General features: G+C 50.7%; 1 protein-coding gene across 1 annotated transcript in view; it reads left to right on the top strand.

Annotated features, from left to right (window-relative positions):
- Window positions 1-6,822: 6,822 nt before the first annotated feature.
- SORCS3 (sortilin related VPS10 domain containing receptor 3) overlaps window positions 6,823-10,704 on the top strand; it is a 540,518-nt gene continuing 536,636 nt past the window's right edge. The window contains exon 1 of the mRNA XM_011363775.1: window positions 6,823-7,679. Coding sequence (XP_011362077.1) covers window positions 7,056-7,679 — 624 coding nt within the window. The 5' untranslated portion in view covers window positions 6,823-7,055. The remainder of the gene's footprint in view (window positions 7,680-10,704) is intronic.

The raw sequence follows: 10,704 nt of genomic DNA, 5'->3' as shown, positions 1-10,704 counted from the left end.
GTGCGTTTAGCCTAAGTTTGTTTAGTGCTTCCTTGTAAATTCTCTCTTTTAATTCTAAAACTCAGTGAAGTTGGTTTTCTTTTCCCTGTTAACCACGAGGCTTGTTAAAATTTCTAACTAGTACTGGCAAAGCCAGGACTAGACTTTAAATCCTCTCACATCCTCATCTCCATGTCTTCTAGACAATCCCCTGCTTCTTTACCATAGAGTATTCTAATTAAATTACCCAAACCTCCTTTCTGTCTTCTGTACGCTTTCATTCATTTGACAAGCTTTTATTGAGGACCTATTAAGTTCACGGGCACAAGATTAAGCTTTTAAATGTATTATTCATTTACATTTCTAAACAACCCTATGGCGAAGATGTTAGAATACTTTCTTTTAAGATGGAAAGACTGAATAGTGCCTAATTGACCAATGCCCCAGCAATGGAGCTCTGAAATTCATGACTATTTCAGTGCTAAGGCCATGCTTTTCACAGGCTGCTCCCAGCCACTGACAGAATGTGGCCGGAATACCATGGTGGGACTATTTCTGAGAGATAGGAACTCATGAGAGAGTAACTTTGACTTGAGGATGCCCCCAGAGTCTTGCCAGACTTTCTTAGAATGCACTGTCATCAACTTTCCTTCCTTCCTTCCCTCTCTCCTTCACAAGAGCCACACCTGCATCTTGATCTGATAGCTTTCCCAGCTACGACTCCTGGCTCCCTCTCACTTTCTCTTATAGGGCATTTACTTTCATAATTTTTTTTTTCAGGTAATCCCATCATGACATCTGCTTTTTAGAAGATTGAGATTAACACACATGCCTTAAAAAATTTCTTTTTAAATACATCTCTGGCCTTTGAAGGTGAGGGTAGAACTTGAGCAAGGAGGCTTAAGTGGAAGCAAATGTCCTCCTCCCGATTCTCTTGGCTGAGGATGGTGTCTGAGGTCCAGTAGGATGTACCATGTTCTCCTGAGCTTGGAAACTTGTGAGCTGGCCCAGGAGCACTTGGCAACACTTCCCACCCCTCCGCGGTGAAACACTCATATTCCTTGCTTCTGTGATAGCACACTCTATGGATTCCCCTCCTGCCTCTCCAGCTGCCCCTTCTCAGGCTCGTCTGTTTGTCCTTCTGGCCCATCCTCATACCACCGTCAAGGGTCTCAGTTGGATGCTTTCATTTTCCATGCTGTCTTGAAGAGACCACCTTTTTTCTCTAAGAAATGCAGCATTGCTTTTAGAGTCATTGGGGAGAAAAGTAAACAAAAGCTATTTTCCTTCAAACCTTCTTTTCCAACTGCATGCACCTCATTAGACATATGACCTTCCTTTCTTTTGGAGACATGACCAGGGGAAAATGTTGACAAACATGGCTGATAACTTTCGCTAACTTAATGAGTATGTTCTTTCCTGGAGGTTAAGCTTCCATTGTTGACTTTACTTCTTCAGCCTGGACTTGCTACTTGACCACAGGCCTGGAATTCACCAACCCCAATTTTCTCTTCCTTCCTGCCTTCTCAGATTGCCAGGCATGTTGTGCGAGTTACATGCCCAGTGAGTACCAGCTACCAGAATCAGTCCTCATGATGTGGGCTTGACCAGTGATGCAGCAGAAAGAACACTGGCTTTTGAGCCAGACAGACCCAAATATAAATTTTGTTTAAGGCATGTTGTGTGATCTAGGACAGGAAGGTAGTATAAAGCACTGTGCAAGAGCTTAGCTCTAATGTCAGACAGATCTGCATCCAAACCCCTAGATCATCTATTACTCACAAGCTGTGCAACCCGACCTCTCTGAATCAAAGTTTCTTCATCTATAAAATGTTGGACAAAGTGCTAGCCTCCACAAACTGTTAAGAATAAAAACATTATAACCAAACTTATCTAGCATTGTGTCTATGCCACACTTTGTTCGACTGCTTTATGTACGTTAATTCACTTAATTTTCACTATGACCCTATATGGTGAGTATTTTTACCATCTCCATTCACAAATGAGGTATGGAAGCAAAGAGTGGTTAAGTGATTTGTCCAAGGTCAAATAGTTGGTGGTTGGTGTGGTTGAAATTTGAGCATAGGTAATTTAGCTCCAAAGTATGGACTCTTAATCATTCTGCTAGAATGCTAATGGGTCTTTGTCACACATCTGATCCAAAGTTAGTGCTCAGTATATGTTAACACTCATCATTATCATCAACACAATTGCACCTATCGTCACTGCTTTATCTGTATACATTTGTTTCTAAATCTATTGACTGGAACCAAGAAAACATACTTCATCAGAATTAAATGAAGCCATCGGCATAGAAGACATCGAGATTGACTTAAAGAAAGACATTATTAATGTCAGTTTTCAGGTTCTTTTCTGCTCATCCCTTCTTTCCTCGGCCTTTCCTTTTCATCTTCCACTTTTCCTCATCATAAAATCTTTGGTGCCTTTGTGGGCAAGATTCTTAATGTTACTCTCTATACCTATGACCACTGGGCAGATGGTCACCTGTGGTAGACCATCAATCAAATCTTAGACTTTGGCCTCTTTAGGAAGAGTACATATACTAAGACTGGATGATTAGTAGTTGCAACAGAAGTGTTGTTATTTACATTCATTTGTTTTATCTATTATTGCACGTTTATTGAAGAGTGTTGTACCAGGGATTGGACCAGGTGCTGAGGATACAGCATGGGGTAGAAGAGACACTTCTTGCCTTTATTGACACGTAGTAGTAAGAGGCCCTGATTTCAGTGGTCCTGTGACTGCTTTCATTTGCATTTCAGGTTTTATTTTATAATAATTCGTCTATGTAGAAATTTAGAGGGTTACAATGTGCACTGTTGTTTTGATGTTAATCAATTAATTTCCTATTTAGTTCTAAAAAGAGTGTGAAGTAGCTTATCAACAATGCACAGATATAGTAAGACCAAAGAGCATCAAGCAATAAAAACACAATATTTAATAAAAGGGGAGCAGAGGATAAAGATCTTGTTCTGATGACCATTAGAACAAATAAACCTGGTACTCCGCTTGACCTTTGAGAAAAGAGGAAAACAAAGTGAACTTTAAAAACACTTTTAAAAAAGGATGACAGTTTCACAGGAGAAACCCACTTTTTCCTGGCTATAAGTTTTATGAGGAATTTGTCTTTAGATTCTCATGTAAGAAGTGCTGAACCTGTTATTAAATATGAGAAATAGGCATAATTGGAATGCTACTCTGTATGTGCTGGCTGTAGGTGCTGATGGCAAGGTATCTATTAGATTAGTAAGGGGTTGGACGAGTGTGGTGGTGGTGGTGGTGGTGGTGGTGGTGGTGGTGTGTGTGTGTGTGTAAAGTCACAGAGAAGAACATTTCCCCTAAGTGTTATTTCATTGTGGTGGTTAAAAAAAACAAACAAACCCTGAAAGGAGTCCTATTAGGGTGACATTCAGTATAATTTCATGGATAACATATATCATAGAGTTTGCTTTCTCCAGGTGTTTGTAACAGGGACAAAAACTTAGTGGGAAAATGCATTCTCAGCCAGGGTCTTTGCTTTCCCCACTGGGACTGGATAAGGGCTAAGCCTAGCTATCAACTTACCATTCCCAGCTGAAGAAGGCATTATTCCAGCAAGGGAGAGGGTACCACAATCCAGCTCTAGCCCCCTTTTAAATTCCCAGCAGATATTGTACAGCTCCCATCTTATAGCAGGACGACAAAACATTTGGTGATGATGGTGATGACGAGGTTGGGGGTGATAATAATGGATACAGTGTCAGGTACTGAGGGATAGTGGGTGCAGGCTTCATGGAAGAGTTGTCATTTAAAATAGACCATGATGGAAATTGTGACAGAGGGCAGATTACAGGCTTAAGGAATACAGCGAGAAAGTCTGTGGAGGTGAGGCAGTGCGTGGAGCCTTGGACATCATTCTGAGAAGTTTGGACTTTGTAGGCAGTGGTTGGTCATGGAGAATTTTGAGGAGGGCAATCCATGACATAATCTTCCTTATGTTTTAAGAGAATAGTTCTGCCAACAGTGTGGAGCTGTATTGTCTCAAATAATAGCCACGAGTCATGCGTGGTAGTTTGTAGACCAAGGGAGATTCTTCCACATGGAACGTGTTTACAAGTGCAGGAAGCAGAGGCTATTGAGGGGCTGTCTCTGAAAGTCACCAGGTGGTGCTTGTTGGGGGTAGGGCTTTGATGAGTCATCTGAAGGCAAATGTCAGATTGCAGAAAGTCCAGGAGAGAGTGGCTGGTGAGGAAGGGAAGATTGCAGGTATAAGGAGAGAACTTTTTTAACAGGTTTGGGCACTGGGGAAGCTTGGTGGGGACCAGGAGGCCAGGGAGGGAGGGCAGCACAGGGCTGAGGGTAGAGACTGTTAGGCAAAGGGCCAAGGAGGAAGAGACTAAAGACAGAAGGAGGAGGTCATAACCGATGGAGCAAGGACCAGAGGATCAGTTGGTGCAGGAGATGTGTGAAAACATTGCACCTGTGGGAGTCTTTTATCTATTTCCACCCAATATATAATAGCCACATCTCCACAAGTCCAGGATCTGACCATTCCATGGGGTTCCATCCAGGTAGGGCTTCCTTCAGATGGGGGAGAATGAGGGGAGACCTCAGCCTTGCCCTTGAGAACGACTGCCCTCCATGGGGGGACTTCAGAAAGCTTTGGGGGAATGAACAGTGCACTTCTTCTGAGGGCTGGGGGTTTGGGATGTCGCACCCTCCAGTCCGGGAGGTCTGCTTGACAGTCCAGATACCTTATATTGTGCTGTCCACCACCTATGCCAGAGCTCAAGCAGAGAAGCCTCTGAAGCCTTCCTGAACTCCTAAGCTGCAGTGCCAGGCCTTCCCCGACAGGGGCGCTGCGAATCCGCAGATGGCCGCCTCCTATCGTGCGACCACCTTAACCTCTGGAACTGAACTTTTCTTGGGGCGGCCCATCGCCCGGCAGCTTGGTTGCCCGGCCCAGCTTTCTCGGTTCCCAAGTTCCATTTTAGCTCTGGGTGGAAAAGCTAGTTCAGTAGGGTGAGGGCTCCCAGGAACTGCTGGTCGTCGCCCTCCCTCAGCCAGCTCAGATTCCCAAGCGCCTCCCTCCGCCTCCTCCTCTTCTCGGCCCTCCCCTGGCGCTCTTTAGGGTCTCTTGTTTTCTCTCCCCTTTCCTTTAGCAGCATCGTTATCTCGCCTTCCATCCTTCACTTCGCCATCTCTCCATTCTTCCCGCTTTCCTTTTCTTTAGCTTCCCCTCCAGTTCCTTCTTTTACTTCGCTCATCTTTCTCCCCTCCCGTCTGCCTCACCGCCCCGGCCGAGAGGAAAGGAAGGGCCTGGAGGCCATCATGCTTTCCAAGCCCCCTCCCTAAATCCTGCTCCTTTCTTTATAACCCCTCCTCCGGCTCCCGCTCCCACGTCTCCGCCTTTTCAACCCACGGAAATCCACGGAGGTTCTTGGAGGCAGGGGGCTGAACTACATGTCCTGGGGCCTGTAAACCACATCTAGAGGTCGAGGTTGTCTTCGGGTTATCTTCCCTCTCTCCAGCCCACCCGAAGTCTCCCTCTTCCTATGGCGCTCGAAGGGTCCCAGGCTGGGCTGGGTCCCTTGCACCCTGGCTGCGCTTCTGCAGCGGGATGCAAGAGATTCTGATAGGCCCACCTGGACTCTAACCGGCAGCTGACACTTTGAAAGAGCAACTGAGCTCGCTCAGAAATGAATCTAGGCAGAGTGAGTGCGCGATCTCTTAGTCCCAGGAAGGAAGACGGGGGCGGGATGCTCCTGGTGGGTGAAAGCGGTCGACTGCTGTTTCTCCCCGGCTCCCGCCAGGAGTCCGAGGATAAGTGCCCATGAATCAGCTGGCAAGCTCCTCACCCTTCCGCCAGAACCTCTCAGTTCTCTCCCCTCCACTTCCAGTAGGCTTAAGGAACACCAGGTTACATCCGCGGGCGGTGGGGGACCATGGGTGTGCAGGGCGCCAGGAGAAGGGATGTCCCGAGCCGCCTGCCTAGCTCTCAGTATTATGGTTCTGACGACTCACAGGCTCACGAAAATGCAAACAGCCCGTGCGTGATCCGCGCGTGCACACAGCCCGAGCACACCCTTCCCCACCCACACTCAATCACTCATACTATCATGTACACATACGTGTGCAAATGGGCATGAATACACGGAGCTGCGTGCCCCTTTCCACTCAGCTACTGCCCCCACTCAGCCAGGTACCCCCCTCGGCTGAGCTAGCCCGCCAGCCCCCGGCACACCCCTCGTCTCACGTTGCCTGCCCGCGCGCACGCGCACGCACATAGTCCCCTCTCCCTCGCACTAGGCGGGGACTCCGGCCATGAGGGCGGGGTGGGGGTGGCAGTGGGAGCTTCAGGCCAGGGAGTCGGGAGTGGAGTCTGGGTCCATCCCGCGCTCAGCTTCCGTGAGTCGTGTCCCCACGCGAAGGCTCCGGGCTCCCCCTTGTTCTCCGAACCAGAACAGTTGGCGCTGAAAACACTTTACTCCTCCTTCTCCTCCTCCCTTGAGACGCCCCCTCCCCTCGCACCATCTCCCACCCTTTACAACAGGCCGGAAGAGTAACCCCTAAATGCGCGGCGAGTAGCGGCTCCCAACTCTTCATTGGGAGCCGGTTGGAGGCTGGATTTCAGAGAGACTCTGGATTGGGGTCTGTTGCCAGCTTGGATCAGGCTTGATTTTTCATATTTTAAAAGAGGGCTTTTTTTTTCTTCTTCTCATTACCTTTGAACACTCCTTTTTACAAAATTCCTATTGGAGCTCGGTGGGGAAGATTTTGGGAAATCTTATTTAAAAAAAAAAAAAGCACTGAACAGGCATTTATTTTTTTCTTGGTTTTGGAATCACCCTCTGGACAAGAGAGCGAGTGAGCGACAGCGAGAGCGAGGAGGGAAGAGTGGAGAGGACCCGCGAGGCGCGCCAGCCTGAGCCGCCTCCTTCCTGGTCACCCCCTCCCCACTCCCCCGACACACACTTGCTTGCTTGCTAGCTGGCACGCGCACACCCCCCACGCCGGACCAGCACCTCGGCAGGCGCCACACACTCGGCAGCCCGAGCCGCGGCAGCCGCAGCGGGATGGAGGTGGCGCGCACGGAGCGCCCCGCAGGCTGGCCTGGGGCGCCCCTCGCCCGGACAGGGCTCCTGCTCCTGTCGACGTGGGTCCTGGCGGGCGCCGAGATCACTTGGAGCACGACAGGAGGGCCTGGGGGTTCTTCGGGCCCGGCTTCGCCGAGGGCGCTGCTTCCTCTTTTGCCGCGGGCAGTGGCAAGCCAGTGGCCGGAGGAGCTGGTGACTGCACGGAGAGGCGCCGCACTGGGGCGCCGGCCCGGACCAGAGCCACTGCCCCAGCCAGGCAGTGGCAGAGGTGCAGAGAAGCGGGGAGAAGCTGGGGGGCCATCGTTGGCAGGTGCGCGGTGGGGCCAGGGCATCCCGGCTCCTGGCAAACCTGGCAGTGCGAGGAGGAGACGCCGGGAACAGCCCCCCAGTGTCCTGGAACTCGGGGATGCCCGGGCCACTGCATTGGCCGACGGTTCCAAAGGAAGCCGCCCTCTGTCCAAGGGGTTCCAGGAGGAGGTGAAGGCATCGCGCGCCAGCGGGGCGGCGAGCGAGGAGCTCCGGCTGCCCAGCACCTCTTTTGCGCTGACCGGGGACTCGGCCCACAACCAAGCCATGGTGCACTGGTCCGGACACAACAGCAGCGTGAGTACTCACCCGGCGGGCAGAGCACCTCACTGTATCCCAGCGGCAAGGGAGAACGGGGGGCGGGAAGGAGGAACCGATAGTTGCTCGAGGGTCGAGGCGAGATGGAGGGGGGCACTGACTTTTAGAGAGAACAGGTTCGTCCGGCTTCCCCCACGCCCCCAACAGGTTATAGGAGTTTGTTGTTGGATCGTGTGTGCATTTGTTTACTGGAGACCCTAGGATTGGGGCCGGCTGGGAGGAGAAAGGGGGGAAGAAGGAGACTTAAAGATGAGCAGGGGGTGGGATCTGTGGTTACTTTTTCTGGTCTTCGAGGCTTGGAGAGTCAGTTTTCCTGTTGGGCGCTTAAATTCCTGGGTGAGGACACTGAGTAATTTGGGGCAGGAGCTGCTGGACAGACTGACGGATTCCTGCGACTCTCTGGACTTCCCTGTTCTCCCTTCCAATCACGTGGAAGGAAACCTGGGAGACGAGGCCGCCGGGACTCCCTACTCCTGCCCGCCTTAGGGTCGCAGCTCTCTGCCCCAGGCGCACTTTCTCCCACCCCTGGAAAGAGGCTGGGCCAAGTTGTCCCAAGCCTGGCCTCCAGGTAACACTGATTCCCCCGACAAAACCCAAGCAGCTGCCTTGGAAAGCTACAGGAGAGACAATAAAAAAAGTTTAAAGCGTCAAGTGAAATTCAGCACTCATTTCGCATCCTTCGCTTCCTTGCACGCACAAGCACACACAAATCGCTGAGCAAAAACCTCGCCTCAGCGGATGCGTTCTGTACCACAATGGGCTCCCGGAGTGGAGTTGGGTCCTTGCGCTCAGGGTGAGCCTCTCCACCCCTTCTAATCCATGGCCAGGTTCCCCCTGAAGCAGCTGTACCGAGAGGTGGCACCCTTGAGTCCATTCCCACTGGTTCCTCAAACTCGATCTGGTGCTGGGCTCTCTGAGCACCGTCTGCCTCGGAAGCCACTGAAACCCGCAGAGCCTACTCGGAGGGGTCCCATCCCACCCCAACCTACCAGCACCCAGTGCTGTGCACTCAAGCCTAGGAACAGCACAGGAATGGGCTCTCAAGGTGGAGGGGGGCAGCCTCCGGCGATTTACACGCCCCCCCCCCGCCCCCCGGGCCGCTTCCACCACCCTCACTTCAGCCAGTCTCACAAAAATCCTTTTCTCTTCTCTGGCTTTTCGGATCAGATGGGAACCTGGCACTGGGCAGGAAGATGATGGCTGTCCGCCCAGGCAGCTTTGGGGAACTCGTAGGACGAGAAAGCACCGCTCTCCTCCCTTTTTGTATGTCTCTTCATGACTGACGTGAAATATTTCCCTGGGAAATTTTCACCTTATTTAACGAGGCCTCGGGTTGTCACAGGGGTGAGTAGCGAATAACAAGAAAGCTAGGAGACCGCAGAGCGCAGCACAGCAGCTATCCTGAGTACAGATTTCCTGGTTCTTAATGACAGCGCGGTCAGCCCAACCCGGTAATGAGCATTGGGTGGGAAGGACTTGTGCCGTCCAGCTCCCTGGCAGCCAGCCCTGTGGCTGCCTCATCTGCCTCTGGTGGAGACCCCTGTAGCTTAGGAGTAGCCTGCTCTGGGCATAGGTGGTAGGCAAGATGCACCTTTGCAGGGATGGGTGATTGAAGACTTGCAAGTTCCCAGAGGACTGTGTGTGTGGTGTGTGTGTGGTTTGTGTAGTATGTGGTGTGTGTGGTATGTAGCGTGTGTGTTCTTTCTTGTCTTCTTACTCCATGAGAAGGATGGACAGGACGTGTTGAGGTAAATGTGTCCAGAAGGAGGAGGTAATGTCCTCACATATCTGTGACTTTATTCCTGCCACATTTAGACAACGTAAACTGACTGTGCCTAAAGAGTTTTTCACACATCTCTGCTTTTATTTTAAGGATCCTTGTTGTTGACAAAGCCCCTGAAGATGAGACTTTGGAGAATGCTTTTTGCAAATAGTAATTAAATGAGCGTGGCTTTCTCGGCCCATCTTCCATGCAGTTGTACAGCAGAGGAAGTGAGAGGGCAAGTCTAGCCCGATGTTTTCTGGGGAGACAGCTCTTCAGTTAAAAGATGACCAAAAGGGCCTGGGGAGTGGACCAGCTGGCCTTGGGATCCTTAGTAACTGTGATGAAATTCGGAAAGTCTATGGACAGACCCCTAGGGGTTTCTGGGTTGTGCTGGTGGCCAGTCTTACTGTCCAAGCAAAGGACAGGGCAGAACAGGTGGGTGCAAAGACCCCTTTGTGTCCTCTTCCTCTGGTCCAGAGAGGGATTGCTGTTTAGCTCCTGGGCTGCACCTGCCTCTTTTGACCACGCTTTGCTTGAAATGCCGATGAGACTTTGCCGAGAACTAGGTCCGTGCTGGTTTGAGGGAAGGTGGGGAAACATCTTAATGTGACTCTGTCTTCAAGAGACTTTAAGGAAGCAACCCCTGGGAGAGTAATGAGGAAACCAGCCTTCACTGCGTTCCCCAGTTGGTTTCTTTCTCCCCAACCCTTGTCCTGAGGGCAGCAAAAGATGGTGCTCTAAATAAAAGCCAGGTGAGGAGTGATGGGGACGACGAACCTTCTGAAAAGTCCCTTCGTCATTTGCTTCATAGTGGAGAGAGATGTCCCCAAGGCAGAGAACATGGGTCTTAGCACCAGGCTCTTCTGACATGAAAAGAATTCCATCTTCTCTTCTGACTTCACAAGTGTTAACAATGTTGTACTCTAGGAAGGCCACCAGGTTAAGTAACACGTTGTGGGGGTTCCTGCTCCCCTTCAAAGTGCCTTTGGTGGGCATCACTACTTTCCATGAATTCCTTTTGGGGGAGAGTTTTCAGTCACCCTGTATAACCAGAAATTGAAATCTCTGAAAATTCGCGGTCAGGCATATAGAGGTGGACATGCAAGAGAAGGACCTCTACTCAACCCTATGTGTCCAGCGTGTGCCCAGGGACTCAGGGGCAGAAGGAGATTCTCATCCCAGGCTTGGGTCACATATTCACTTTGGTCCCAGGAGTGGCTTGGGGGAGCAAAGGAGGAT

This window comes from Pteropus vampyrus, unplaced genomic scaffold (assembly GCF_000151845.1).
Source record: "Pteropus vampyrus isolate Shadow unplaced genomic scaffold, Pvam_2.0 Scaffold89, whole genome shotgun sequence".
NCBI classification, from domain to species: domain Eukaryota; kingdom Metazoa; phylum Chordata; class Mammalia; order Chiroptera; family Pteropodidae; genus Pteropus; species Pteropus vampyrus.
This window is presented reverse-complemented; position numbering and strand designations above follow the sequence as displayed.